This window comes from Bos mutus, chromosome 22 (assembly GCF_027580195.1).
Source record: "Bos mutus isolate GX-2022 chromosome 22, NWIPB_WYAK_1.1, whole genome shotgun sequence".
Classification (NCBI taxonomy): domain Eukaryota; kingdom Metazoa; phylum Chordata; class Mammalia; order Artiodactyla; family Bovidae; genus Bos; species Bos mutus.
The window spans coordinates 60,423,487-60,437,299 of NC_091638.1; the positions used below are offsets into that span (position 1 = coordinate 60,423,487).

Genomic DNA, 13,813 nt, shown 5'->3' on the forward strand with positions numbered 1-13,813 from the left:
CAACGGTGCACACAGGCCACTGCACAGCTGTGGCAAGCCTGCTCCTGGGTGGGAGACTTGGAGGCTGGATGTGGCCCTGGGCACCAGAGGCTTCTGCCGGGGCCTCAGGAGGGCCGTGGGGGCTCCAGCTGAAGGGTCCATGAGCTGGCGACCTGTGACCTCCAGCTGACCACACAGGGCCGGCCCCTCCGGGCGCCTGCTGCCCACCTGGCTGCTGCCGTCTCTGCCTGAGTGTCCCCTGCTGAGCTGGGGAGCCGCCCGGGTTCCTGGGGGGTGTCTCCTCAGCCCACGTGCAGCTGGGCGACCAGCCCAGCCTGGACGCTGCCCCGCCCCAGTCCCGCACCCAGGCGTCACCCCCGTCTCACAGTCCCTCAGTCTTCAGTCCCCAGAACCAGCTCACCCGGCCGGAAGTCAGCCTGTTCCCCCCTCCCCATTCACATCCAGTCCTGCCAGCTCCAGCCCTGGGCTCTGACCCGCCCCCGCACTCTTGAGGGCCCCCCACTCCCTCCTTGGGCCCATTCGAGCCCCTCTCCTGCGAGGCCAGGGCGACGCTGCTCAGCGGGACAGACCCTGACAGTCTCTGCAGGAGGGGCTGGGGGCTGGGGTGCGGGGGCCGTGTGCACACGAGGAGGCAGCCCTCAGACCACCAGGCACAGGACGTCTGCTTTATTTGTCTGCGAGCGGGGCACACACACGCCTTCTCCAGCACAGGGGCGGGGGCGCCGGCAGGGAGGCCACAGTGGTCTGGACCGTGGCCCCACAGCAGGTCCGGGCTTCAGGCTCCATGTCATGGCGGGCCCGGCGCGAGGCTGCGTCAACCCTGCAAGGAGAGTCCGGTCGCTGGGTGTGCTTGCCCCGGCTCTGCTCTACCAGCTCTGAGCGGGGTCCTCCCCAGTGGCCTCCAGGCCTGGAAGGAGCCCCCTCGGCTCTGCACCCGCGGCTTCCTGCCCTGGCCCTGGGCCCAGACTCGGTCCAGAGAACGGCTCCCCTCAGCCCACGAGGGCTCCCTCTGTTCTCTCTGTGGCTCTGATTCTCCCAGTGAAACCTCCTGGAGGGCCTCCACCCTAAGGTGCGGGCTGGCGGGACCTGCTCAGCAACGCGGGCAGCAGGGCTGTGGCTGGCCCAGGCCCGGGGGACCCACGGGCACCTGCCCCTCCCTGGTGCCCTAGGCAGGCCGGAGCTCTCGAGGGCCTGGGGGTCGGCCAGGAGGGTCAAGGCAGGGTCTCGGGGTCAGCCCGGGACCACCACAACCCCCTTCCACCCCCAGGCCAGGGCCATCGGGCCACACCCTGCCCTCTGCCGCCTTGCCACTCTGCCTCCCACGGGGTACAGCCCACAGACCACAGCCACAGCCCTACCCCGCATCGGGCCTCCTCCCCAGCCGCCCAGACGTCAGAACAAGGACACCCCGGAGGCCAGGGCCCGGCTTGACCCAGCCTCACTGACTTGGTGCCCACTGGCCCGCCCATGCCCGGCCCGTGCCCCGCCCGAGCCCGGGGTAGGGGGGAGGCCCCGCGTGCCTTGTGTGCAGAGCTGACGCAGTGCTGGTAGGCCCTCACCAGGTCAGCGCAGAGCAGCACCTCCTGCAGGCGGTCGCGGTAGCAGCGGAGGATCTGGGCCTGCAGCCCGGAGCACACGGGCTCCACCCTGCGTGGCCTGCGGACACAGGAGGGGCTGCGGTCACCCCATGGGGCTCCCCGGTGGGCTCCCCGCCCACCCGCCCTGCTGTGGGCCCGCTTCTCCCCCAGAGATGTCTGAGTTCACAGCTAACACACGCAGGACGCAGGACATGGGAAGACCATGGCATGCCTAGGGCAGAGCAGAGACGCCCAGACCCCTTCCCAGGGAATCTCCGCAGGGGCCTGGGGGGGACACCGTCCCTGCTGTGCTCGTCAAGGGAGGCCTGGGCCACACACTATACTCCACACACACTCATCTGAAGAATGGCGGATTTCTCTTTTTCAAAGCGCGAAGCAAATACAGAAAGTGAAGCAGAGCTCACTCTCAAATCAGCTCCTTTCTGACGCCTCCCCACGGCCCCTCCCACCCTCCCCTCCCTGGGCCTGACATGCTCTCCCGCACACACCCTGTCACACTTGTGTGCGCAGGTACACGCTCACATGTGCACAAACATGTGTACAGACACACATGTACACACTTACATGTGCTCACATGTACACAGACACACACGTGCACACATTCACATGTGCTCTCACACCCCAGGACACATGTGCTGAGGACCCTGACCCCGCAGCTCCAGGCGGGGTGCCATCTCTCACCCCGCACCCCACACACCAGCAGCTGAGACCAGGAGGCTCCAGGACACACGTTCAGAGAGTGTCCAGGGCTCCAGGCGGGTCCACGCGGGAGCCCTGGGGCCCAGGCCGAGCTCGGGCACCGGGGCAGGACCCTGCTCCCATCTCCCGGGACCTGCAGGAGGACAATGACCCTACCCCAGGTCCAGTCCTGAAAGTCCAGCCCCATCAGGTACCAGGACGGAATGCTGCTTGTGGCACAGCTCAGACTGCTCCTGTCCGTGGGTAATGGCAGGACGGGGGTCGGTGGCCCTCACCCCAGTCTCTGACCGCCCGGCCCCCAGTGCTGCATGACGCCCTCCTCTCCAAGCCCCAGGCCCACTCATGCGGACGAGGCTAACGGAGGGCCTTTCAAATACCTCCAGACAGGCGTCCCCTCTCCGCCGTCCTGCCTGCAACACCTTCCTGTGTGTTTCCCTCTGCCCTCCTCCACCCCGCTGGCCCTGGGCAGGGAGCCCTGTGCCTGGACAGTGCTCCAGCCTGGCATCCCCTGCTGTCCTTCACACCAGCCTCAACGCACAGCAGGGGGCGGGGCCAGGGGCTGGGCAAGGCTGGAACCTCAGGACGTGGCCTCAGCTGGAAACGAGGTCTTGGTGGACACGGTGGGTGAGGGTGGTCGGCCCCTGATCCAGCATGATGAGTGTCTCCCTAGACGAGGAGGGACACAGACCACCAAGAGAAGCCATGTGGCACCAGTGTAGAGGCTGCAGAGACATGCCCACGAGCCGAGGATGCCAGGCCTCCCAGCAGCACAGAAGCCGGACACGCTGGACACAGGCCTGAGACCCTTGAGCTTCCGGGGGAGCTGCCCATCAGCCGCAGACGCCCAGGAAACACGGTCGGCCATTTAGGGAAGCGGTATAGCGCTGGGTGGGTGGAAGCCAGCAGGAGGCAGACAGCTGGCCGGTCCTTTCTAACAGAGAGGGACCTGCATCCTCCGCGACAGAGGGCTCCTCGGCAAGCGGCTCGGCTGGGAAGGCCGCCTCCAGGCTGCCCCAGCTGCACCTGAGGCCCAGGTCATCCTGAGAACCAGCCTGCCAGGTCCAAACCCGCACAGTGGCCCATTCTGCAGGTGGGGATGCTGGTATCAGAGGGCTTAGGCGACCCGCCCGAGGCCATACCGCACGAAACACGCAAGCGTAACGGTCTGCTTGTCTGGCTCTACGGCCCCAGGCTCCACGCTGCATCCACTGACCACTCCCATTCGGGAAAACTCCCCGAAGATTCTGGGGAAGACACCATGAAGGGCACAAAAAAGCAGCAGAAGACACATGGGACTCCGGTTCCCCGTGGAGCCGGACGTTCCTAACCGGGAGGGCTGATGCCCAGCCGCATGCGGGCGCCCATGCCAGCAAGGGGCTGGCCCCCCCAAACCTGCAAACCCCGCTGCCCACAGGCCCGAGCCCGGCCCCCTCACGTGTCCCTCAAAGGCTCTCCTTGTGCCAACGAGAGTGCATCACTGCCCTTCTCCCGTCACCACTGCTGACATAACTGCCCCCCGGGGGGCTGCAGTGGAACCCGGCCAATAGACGTCCTTCCGACACCTCCTTCCTGAGCCACACAGGCGGAGCAGGACCGGGGCTCCCTGGGGCCAGACATCCATCTTTTTCAGGGCCAGGCAGGCCTGGCTGCTCCCTGAGGACGCTCTGCCCCTGCCATGGCCACTCCTGTGCACTCAGCCATCAGCCAGCAGCCACGGGGGCCTCCACCTCAACCCAACCCTGGGAGAGCTCGCCCCCAAGGAGATGGGGCGCAGACGGACCCCCAGGGCCGCTTAGCCGTTGACAGGGCTCCTCTCTGGGCTGTACACACACACACACACACACACACACACACACACACACATGTGCACAGACACATACATGCACAGAGCCAGTAGGCCACTCCTGACCCTGACCCTTTGTGAAAGAGCTGCAAGGGAGGCACGTGTCCGCCCCCACCCCCACCCAGGAGTGCGATTCAGCAGACGCGTGGAAGGGATGTGGGCCCAGGGGACAGCACGTCTTAGGGGTCAGGAGTGTCCGAGCAGACGCACGCCAGGACCCGTGGGACAGGAGAGCCATCCCCTGTGGTCCCTGAGGCCCAGGGGTGGGAGGCACCAGGGAAGGTGTAGCGATGCCTAGGACCCCCCAGACCTGGATGCTGGACCCCCCCTTCCCTTGCTCTCTCGAGGCCACCCATCTCCTGCTGACCGGAGTCACCCCAGTCTGGCTCCCCCGATCCTGAGACACTCCTGGGGCCTTTCCTAGCCCGCTGGTGGGGCGCCCAGGCCAGGATCTTCTGCAGAACGGAATTCAGGCTGCCCCCGCCCGCTGCTCCAGTCCCGCCGAGCCCCAGCGTCCCCAGCATCCAGGGCTGACCGGCCGCCTGACGTGCTTCCCTGGGAGCTGCCACCCCATGAGGGATGCAGCCTCCACCCTGCTGCGCTGCGCCCCCGCTCTCCTGAAGCCTTTACACGGGCACAGCCGTGCCCGCCCGGCCCTCGCCCTCTGCCCAGAGACGGGCCAGCAGCCCCTGCCTGCACGCTGAGGCCCAGCACCCTCAGGGCCAGCTTTCCGGGTGGCGTCCAGGGCACTGCACCCGAGAGAGGAGGCTCACCGGGGGCCAGGCAGGCGTGGCACTGGGTGGGAGCCACACTCAGTGTCTCCCGAGGGCTGAGGCCCATCCCTGGGGTCCATCTGCAGCTGCAAGGACACAGTGGTGGGGGCGCTGCCCTTGGCATGTCCGTGGTGGCCACTGTGAGACAGGCCTGACGCCCACAGGAGGGGCTGGCAGGGCCCTTGACCACAGGCTCTGGGGGTCAGCCACCAGCAGCAGTGGCCAAAACCTGAGGCTGGCTGCCCAGGCGTGCAGACCCCGGGACGAGGGCCACAGCGGCTGTTTCAGCCTCAGCAGGTCCGAATGAAGACCCTTGGCCCTGCAAAGGGGTTTGACTGGAGTCACTCGCAAGCAGAGGACAGCCCCACGCAGTCAAGCCCAGTAGAGCCCCATCGGGGGCCGGCCGGCAGGGCCATACAGGGCTCGGGGACAGGAGACAGGTGCTCGTGGCAGGAGGGCCCCGTGGGGACACAGGGGCTGCTGGGGGCCTGCGGTCCTCCACCTCGGAAGCAGCCCCCGACCTTTGAGTCTCCCCGGGCTGGACCCGTCCCCACTGGGGTCACACCCTGCACGCCCAGCAAAGGGAATGAACACGGCCGAGGCTGTCTCCTATATCCTCTCTGCCGGTTCCCGACCTGTCAGCCCGCCGCCAGGACCCGTCCCCACTGGGGTCACACTGGGTTTGGGTGCACACACCACATCTGGGCCCACCAGAGCCACAGCGGCAGCTGTCCCAAGCCCACATATCCCCGTGCTCGCCCCCTGACCACGCACGCACTGCACAAGCCCGTGCTGGGGGCGCAGGGGGCCTGGGGACAGCTGGGTCCCAGCCCCTCACCTGGCCCGACCAGCAGTCACCACGGCAGGGAGGAGGCCAGGCCCCGGGATGCAGGGGGCACTGGGGGCTGCTGGAGGAAGCGAGGTAGACCCCGCTCGCTCCAGTTCCTGCATCCCCGGGCGCCTGTCCCCTCCCCCGGGTCCTCTGTCCTCACCCAGTCAGCCCCACCAGCCCCCTGCATCACCAGCTCAGACCCCTGCATTCTGGTCATGGAGGTGCCAGAACAGGAAGGGCCGCGGCAGCCTGGGGGACGTGTCCGGGGTCTGCAGCGTGGCTGCAGACCGGAAGGGCTCTATGGTCACGGAGCGTGGCCTTGGGCAGCTCGGCGGACTGGAGGCCCTGGGGGCAGCGAGTCACCGGGTTAGAGGAAGACGGTGCTTCTGTCTCGAGGCAGTGGTGAGGATGCAGACTCGGGCATGACCCCCCAGTACCTGGGTTAATGCACGAGTGCTTATTCCTGTGACCTTTCTGTTGGTTTGAAATCACTTCAAAATAAGACAAAATAAAACTGAACATGCATGGCCATTTGAGATGACTGAATATATTCAAAAGGACGCGTGTATCCCTGAAAGAGCCCACCGGGGCCCCTTTTCCGGCTGGGACGGGGGCAGGGGGCGGTGTGACAAAGTGATTCTGCATCATCTGAAAAAAGCGCTGTAACGAGCTCTCAGGGGCAAGGACTTGCTCTGCTGCATAGCTTATGTCTTAAATAACTGAGTGGCAAGGTGTGTTTACACGTATTTGGAATGCACACGCTGGCCCCAAGCGTCCAGAAGGAGACCCAAGGTCAACGGTGAGTGGCTGAGTGGGGTTTTCCATCACTGCCGAGGGCGCAAAGCTTCCCCGTTTGGTGAAGAACCGAAGTGGGTCTGCACCTCACACCCCACACCCGAGAAACCACAGGGGGGGCGCCTGAAGCATGCATGGGTGGCAATAAATCATGGCAGGTGTGTGTGTGCACACGTGTGCGCCTGCACACGCATGTTCTCTGACCAACAAGCCCCTCTAGAAGGACTGAAAGATAAGTGCATGAAGTCAGTTCAAGCTGTCTGTCATAGTTGTCATTATATCAGTAGAAGAAAAAAAAATTGGGACGCTTCTCAGTCTCCTTCAGTAAGTAATAGATTACATAAATGTTGATGCTAGGACTTCCCTGCTGGTCCAAAGGCTAGACTCCACCTGCCCACGCAGGGGACACAGGCTCTGCCCGTGGTCTGGGAAGACCCACACGTCCAGGGCCATACACTACACCCGTGGGCACAACTACAGAGCCCGTGTGCTAGAGCCGCGCTGGGCTGGGGACGCCCACACGGCGAGCGGCCCGCACACCCAGAAGGAGCGGCCTGCCCTCCGCGCTGGAGGAGGCACGTGCGGGGCGACCAGGACGGCCACGAGTACCAACAACAGTTCTGCGAGGTTTGAAGGAGAATTCTGCCCTTGCAGGACAGCAATGCGGTATTTAAAGTGAGCACACAAGCCCACGTTCACGGACATGGAGACAGGGCCACGGGGACCAGGTGAGGGAGTGACGTGTGTTTCCAGGAGCCCACTGATGCCCGGCGGCATGGCTGTCCACAGAGTGGGCAGAGACTGAGGACAGGGCCCAGGAAGGGTCTGCCTGCCCCTGCCCGCTGCCCACAGGAACGCTGGCCCCGCCGGGCACAGTACACGGGGGACTGCAAGTGACCCAGTGTGTCCAGGCCAAGTGCACACACGCACACGCACACACACACTGCACGGGAGGGCCCAGGCCTTCGATGTGAAACCTATGTGAACTCCTTGGCTGAGCACTTCCTGCCACGTCAGCCAAAGCAAAAGCCAGAGCCTGCTGTCCCCACCGACCCAGGCCGTCCAGCCCTCACCGAGTGCACTTCACCTCCCGACCAGCTCCGTTCACCGTGTGAGAGATCTGCTATGCTGCAAATCACCCTTCCTAATTTTCCTTAATTCCTCAAGACACATTCTGCTGCCTTTGACGAAATAAACGCAGCTTCACTGCTCATTTTACTGTATGGAAAGTGTCATAAATTTCATATCCAGGATGAGCAGCAAGCTTTGTATTACAAAAGTCCTAGTTTTCCTTTTACAACTTCAACCAGACTTTTGGCCTTTGCTTAAAGAGGCAATTGTACTAAGCTGCTCACGGTCCTGAGCGGATGCACAGAATGCACAGCGATAAACCATGAGAGCAGAGTCTCCTGTCACCAGGCTTCCCCACTACGCGCTCCAGCCAGGCGCCGGACATGGCTGCAGTGTCTCACCACGAGGCGCTGTCCTCCCCTGGGACTCCAGCCTGGCCCCGAGGACCAGGCACCTGGGGATCCTGGGCCCCAGGACTGGTCACCTTTCAGACCCGCGCCCCCGGGACTGGTCACCGGTTTAGACCTGGGCCCCCCGGGACTGGTCACTGTTCAGACCTGGGCCCCAGGGATTAGTCACTGTAAGGCTGCTGGGGCAGATGGGGCCTGCGAAGCAGCACTTAGACCTGGTTCAAGATCGCCTAGTGGCCAGCATGGCACAGGCTGGTGGGCCTTAATGCAGACCCCAGAGAGTGGGAGGGGCACAGAGGACGCAGCATCACAGGCCCGGGGGCCCCTCGGCTTCGTGCCAACACGTACATCCTGCCAGCAGAAACCAAGACCCAGGGGAAACCCGGCTGCTGCTCTGGCCAGTGTCCTGCGTCGCCGAGACACGGCAGGGCTGTGCAGGCGCCAGGGACCCAGGCCACGCGCAAGACGCACACTCTTTCCAAAACGACTCCCAGACCCGAGTGGCTGTGTCCTTAAAACAAGGAACTAAATGTCATAAAACTGGTTTTGCTATCTAGAACTGAAGTGACCCCATTTTTTACTTTTAGAAAGTCCGTATTTCTAACCAATATGGAGAAGTTCACCCCTGTCTGAGGCACAGCCAGTTTCCCTGACCAAGGAGACAGCATCAGAGGAGGGGGCTGGCCTGGTCCCACGGACCAGTAGACCGCAGCAGGCTAACAGTGACACCCGACGGGCACGGGCCAGGCCCCAGGGCCAAGCACCCTGAGGGACCACCGGGAGCCGATTCCGGGACAGGGCTATGTACCCAACAGGCGGGGAGGGAAACAGTGCACCTTCCGTGAGCCTCGGGACCCTGACCGCTGTCCCCTGGAGGCGCCTGCAGTCCCCACATAGAAGGGCGTGGCAGCCATGGCAGCTCTGGGGGCGGGGCTCGGAGGGACCGTGTCCGCGACACGGCAGCAGCCTCCGGGAGGAGCTGGAGGTCAGCCTGCGGAGCGTGACCCCAGTGGTCAGTAGGCTCCGGCTGGCGGGGCTGCAGCAGCCATCGAGTGGCTGCCCATGGGGTCCTGTGGTCTCGGGGTGCCCCAGGCAGTGGCCCCAAAACCCACCTCATTTGCAAATGCATTGGGGGGTGGGGGTAACAGCGAGATTGATGTTTGGGGACACTCTGAGGGGTTGTGAGCAATCACGGCCAAGGGTGTACTCTCCCCTTCCCAGAGGCTGGACGGCAGAGAAGCCTCAGAACCCGGGACCTCAACTCCCTGGGGTTTGACCGCACCAGGGACCCAGGCCCCAGTCCTGGGCAATAACACCTACAGCCTCTGGAGAGCACGCAGGAAGCCCCAGGGCGGCGGTGGCCAGCCTGTGCCCTGCATGTCGTTTCTCAGGAGGTGGACCCTCGGGACAGAGGGCTCCTGGGTTCTGGTGCTGCCGCCTTCCGCTGGGGCCTGCGGACTGCTGCCCAGACCTCTCACAGCCGTGCGCACTGAGCCATAATCACCATGCTTCCTGGGGCCCTGGCTCTGGCCTGAGGCATGCGGGCCTGGAGACGACACGGCCCCTGGGAGGTCAGCAGAGCCGTGCCCTTGTCGCCGTGCGAGGCCCACTCTCCTGCCCCATGGGGCCCTGCGGACCCTTCCAGGTCTGCACCCCAAGTAACATCTGCATTTGCCTCAGACTGTGCCCCATTTCCTGACGCTCCACCCCCAGGTCCCCAGTGTGGGAGGACAGACGGACACGACGCTGTAGCTCAGCCCTGTGCCGCCCAAGCTCCCCCGACCAGTATCCTGCAGAAGCGTGTGGCTCAGGGTCAGGTCACCCTGGAACCCCCAGGACCACGGGGCCGGCAGCACCCCTTCTTGACTCCCTGGGGATCTGAGCCCACAGGACACGCAGGACGTGGGCCTGGAGTGGCTCTGCCCTGACCCCTGGCATGAGACGGACGTGGGGGCCTTGGAGCAGGAAGGGACACATGGCCGTCAGTGTCCCTCCAGAAGCCCAGGATGTGGCACAGGGGTGGGTTTCCACGCGGCCGCAGTGCCCTCCAGAAGCCCGCGATGCGGCACAGGGGTGGGTTTCCACGCGGCCGCAGTGCCCTACAGAAGCCCGGGATGTGGCACAGGGGTGGGTTTCCACGCGGCCGCAGTGCCCTCCAGAAGCCCGGGATGCGGCACAGGGGCGGGTCTCCCCGAGGGGCAGTTTTGAGCTGCGGCTGAGCTTGCAGGGAGGAGGAGGGGCCCTTACTTGATGGCGCCCTCAATCTTCGTGGCTGCCTCGTGGAACTGCTGTGACGACAGCCTGTACGCCTCGAGGTTCTGCGGAGAGAACACAGAGCCACGGGTCACCACAGAGGACTCCTGCAGCCCCATCCCGCCCGCCGCCCTGCTCAGCCCGCAGACTCCCCTGGCAGCACAGCAGGCGGCCCAGCACACACAGACCCTGTGAGCAGGGCCCTCCCCAACCTGTAGAAGAGCTTTATGGACACGTGGTCACACACGCGACTGGTGAGCTCATAGCACAGGCCACTCTGGCTACACAGGCACCTGGAGACTGCGAGGCCGCAGCCCAGGATGTTCACTGTCCCTTGGGCGTCTGCTGAGGGCTGTCTGGTCCAAGCCCGTCTTACAGGCCTCTGCCGCCCAGAGACCTGAAGTGACTTGCCCCAAGCCACACCGTAGGCGCAAGTGCCGGACCGCAGCCCAGGACACCCGCCGCACTGCAGGGCCCGCGGGCCCTGGGTACATGCTGCCTTCCGTCCAAGGTCACCCCGCTGTGTGGGCCAGCGGGCAGGGGCTGTGGGGGGGCCGCGGGGGGTGGAGCTGGGGGGCGGGGGCCACAGCAGGTGGAGCCCATGGCGCCCCCAGTCAGTCCCCCTACTTCTCTGTGCCAGGTGAGCAGCCTCAGGCCACTGGACCAGTAGCCCACATGCGGCTCTTCCAGGGGATACCCACACACGCCTGCCCCAGCACCAGCTCCAGTGAGGCCCCAAGAGGGCCCGACGTCTCCCAGGATGTCCTGAGAAGGACGCCACGGGAGGAGCCTGACCTGGGGCTGCCTTCAGACACCAGCAGGTGCCCAGTGGCCTGCCCAGGCTTGGCCCGCCCCTTCCCACCGCAGTGCGGGAGGCCTGGTCACGTGGGGCCCCCACGGCCATCAGCCTCCCAGCCCGGCACTGCGACCCCACCTCCAGGGGAGACACGGGGAGCCTAGACCTTTTGGACCAGAGGAGGTGACAGGAGGCAGGGTCAGAGCTGGGCAGGGTGGGCGCCAGCCTCACGGACCCCACTGTCCACCTCAGGGGCTGGGGTGAAGGGGGGGCATCGGGACCAGGCCCTCGGCCCTGTCCTGGACCCTCGGCCTGGGGAGCTGCCTCCTGGTGGGCACACGGAAGGGGCTCTGAGGAGCAGCAGGGCCCAGGAAGGGCGGGGATCAGCTCTGGGCCATGCTAGGGGGCCAGATGTTGGGCGTAGGCCCCCACCCCAGCGACAGCGTGAGCCCCAGCTCCCCCAGCACATCCCTCACCTCTGACCATGCACAGCCCAGGCCCCCCGATGAGCGGTATGGGCTGAACACCCAGTGCACCAGGCAGGAAAGGAACGGGGCTCCCCTCACCCCACCAGGCTCCCCCGAACCCTGTGGGGACGTGCTGACGCCCGGTCTTCCCCAGGGAGCCGTGCGGCTGGACGGGCCTGGGGGCTCCGACCTCCTCCTCCATGCACGGCCTGGCCGGGGGTACCTGGATCTGTGGGGAGGCTGGGTCCACAGCCAGGCAGGCTGTGGGCTTGGCCTGTGGTGAGTGAGGTCTGTCACAGGAAGAGCGTGCAGGCCGAGAAGCACTGATAACCCCGGAGCCGCTTCCTCCACGGCCGCAGGACTCAGGCCCGCCCTCCGCCTGCCCGTCTGACCTGCCTGAACAGGACGGCTGCCCCTACTGCTGCCCTGGAGCGAGCAGCAGCCTGCGTCCACCCCGCTTCCTGGGGACGCTGCCAGGTGCGCCTTCTGAGCCTGCCGCCACCGAGAGCGAGGCCCTCACAGACTCCACGCAAGGGTTTCGGGAAGGATGGGGAATCCCCCACGCACGTCAGGACCCCGTGCGTGCCAGGGGTCCCGCCACAGCCCGACCACAGGGACTGCAAGGATTCATTTTTCAGTGTGGTGGCACCGTGACCCCCCAGCCCTGCTGCCCGGGAACCCAGTGGCACCCCATCTCCTGCACCTGGCGGTCACCTGTCCCCTAAAGCAGACCCAAGGAATCGGAGCCCCCTCCTCCACCTGTGAATAGGCGGCCTCCTCCGCTCCCACTGCTCAGAGTGAGTCTGAAACCAAAAGACCTCATCTCCATTAATTAAAGCTGCCATTAAACATTAAACAACATGAGTAAGGAGATGTGAGCCTTATCTCCATGGGCTTTAAGAGTCACAGTGTTTCTTCAGTTACTTCGCGAGCAGCTTCCATATCTCATCCTGTCTGATTTCTCCAAGGGCCTGGGTTCTCAGCTCAAAAGAGAGGGTGGAGGTGAGAGGGACGGTGGAGGGGGACACGTCAGGCAGACCCCATCACACCAGGGTGGGCACCCGTGAGGCTGGGAGGGCAGCGTGCCGCTCCTGCATGAGGCACCTGGCAGTTGGAGCCCTGAGGGGCCTGCTGCCCCGCTTCTCTGCCCTGCGGACAGTCACAGAGCCCCCTGAGCAGTGTCCTGGGCACTGCCGCAGAGGCTATGGAGACACCGAGTTTAAGACACTCGGGGTGCATGGGCCTGCACAGAGGAAACAATGAAACTCTTAAAAACTGAACACCCACCGCACGGCAGCCAAGGGAATTATCTGGGAGGGAGACTGTGTTTCCTGGAGGAAAGCTCCCCATAGGAGGGAGTTCCAGCTGCGTTGCGCCATCCACGCCCAGAGCTGCTGGTGCTGGCGGTGCCCAAGCAGCGGCCCCCAGGAGTGGCTGAGGGGGGAGCAGGGCAGATTCCCCAGGGCAGGGGGACATGGGGCACACGGCCAGGCCGGAGGAGGGGCCCGGACCCTCCCCCAGGAGATAGCATCTCACTGGACACTTCAGGAGAGAGGAGGAGACGGTCTCGGCTCTGCTCTGCGGCCGCGAGGAGCAAACCACCGTGTGTGGCCATGGGGCCCAGGGGCTTCAGGGGGACCCCAGGCCAGGACCAGCCAGCCAGCGGGCCCTCCAAGCCCAGAGCGGCGCTTCCCCTGGGGCCCCCTCCCGCCAGGCCCCCTCATGGCCTGGATCCCCTCACGGTCTGTTTCCTTGCCCACCCGCCCGGCTGCCGGTGGGGCCTGGCCGCAATGTGAACTGCTAATTGGAGTGTGGTGCTGGCTCCAGGTGAGAGCCCCTGTGGGCACCGGCACCTGTGAACCGTCAGGGAAGAGGTGCCCCGCCGCGTGCTGCTGCAGCCCCTCGAGGCCCGGGCTCCCCAGGCCCTGCTGAGTGTCCTCACACATCGAGGGGCTGCTGAGTGTGGCTGGGGGAGCTGCCACTCGCCCTCACAAGGGAGAGAAAACGAGCATCCTGGGTAGCTCCGTGTGGACAGTCCCCCTGTAGATGCAGACATCAGTGCAGACATAGGCGCGCACACACATGCACACCGCACTAGGCCCATGTGACGCGGGGTCCACGCCCGCGCCCTGCAGCAGGGCCCTTCAGGACGGGGGTCAGCTTTGGCTGGAGTGGGGAGCTGCCGGGAGCACAGACGACGGACCGGGACACGCGAGCTCTGCGATGGTGGCGGGAGGCTGTCCGCCAGGCGGGCAGCTCTGTGGCAGCCAGCCAGG

At 65.1% G+C, this 13,813-nt stretch overlaps 1 protein-coding gene across 2 annotated transcripts in view; it reads right to left on the reverse strand.

Annotated features, from left to right (window-relative positions):
• Positions 1 to 651: 651 nt before the first annotated feature.
• CHCHD6 (coiled-coil-helix-coiled-coil-helix domain containing 6) overlaps positions 652 to 13,813 on the reverse strand; it is a 102,043-nt gene continuing 88,881 nt past the window's right edge. The window contains exons 6-8 of one of the 2 annotated variants that reach the window (XM_070359641.1): positions 10,269 to 10,339; positions 1,560 to 1,656; positions 652 to 820 (exon numbers count right to left, since the gene is read on the reverse strand). In XM_070359641.1, the coding sequence (XP_070215742.1) occupies positions 815 to 820; positions 1,560 to 1,656; positions 10,269 to 10,339 (174 nt within the window). In that variant the 3' untranslated portion in view covers positions 652 to 814. Of the gene's footprint in view, positions 821 to 1,520; positions 1,657 to 10,268; positions 10,340 to 13,813 lie in introns of both variants that reach the window. The other variant, XM_070359640.1, reaches the window with a different exon arrangement.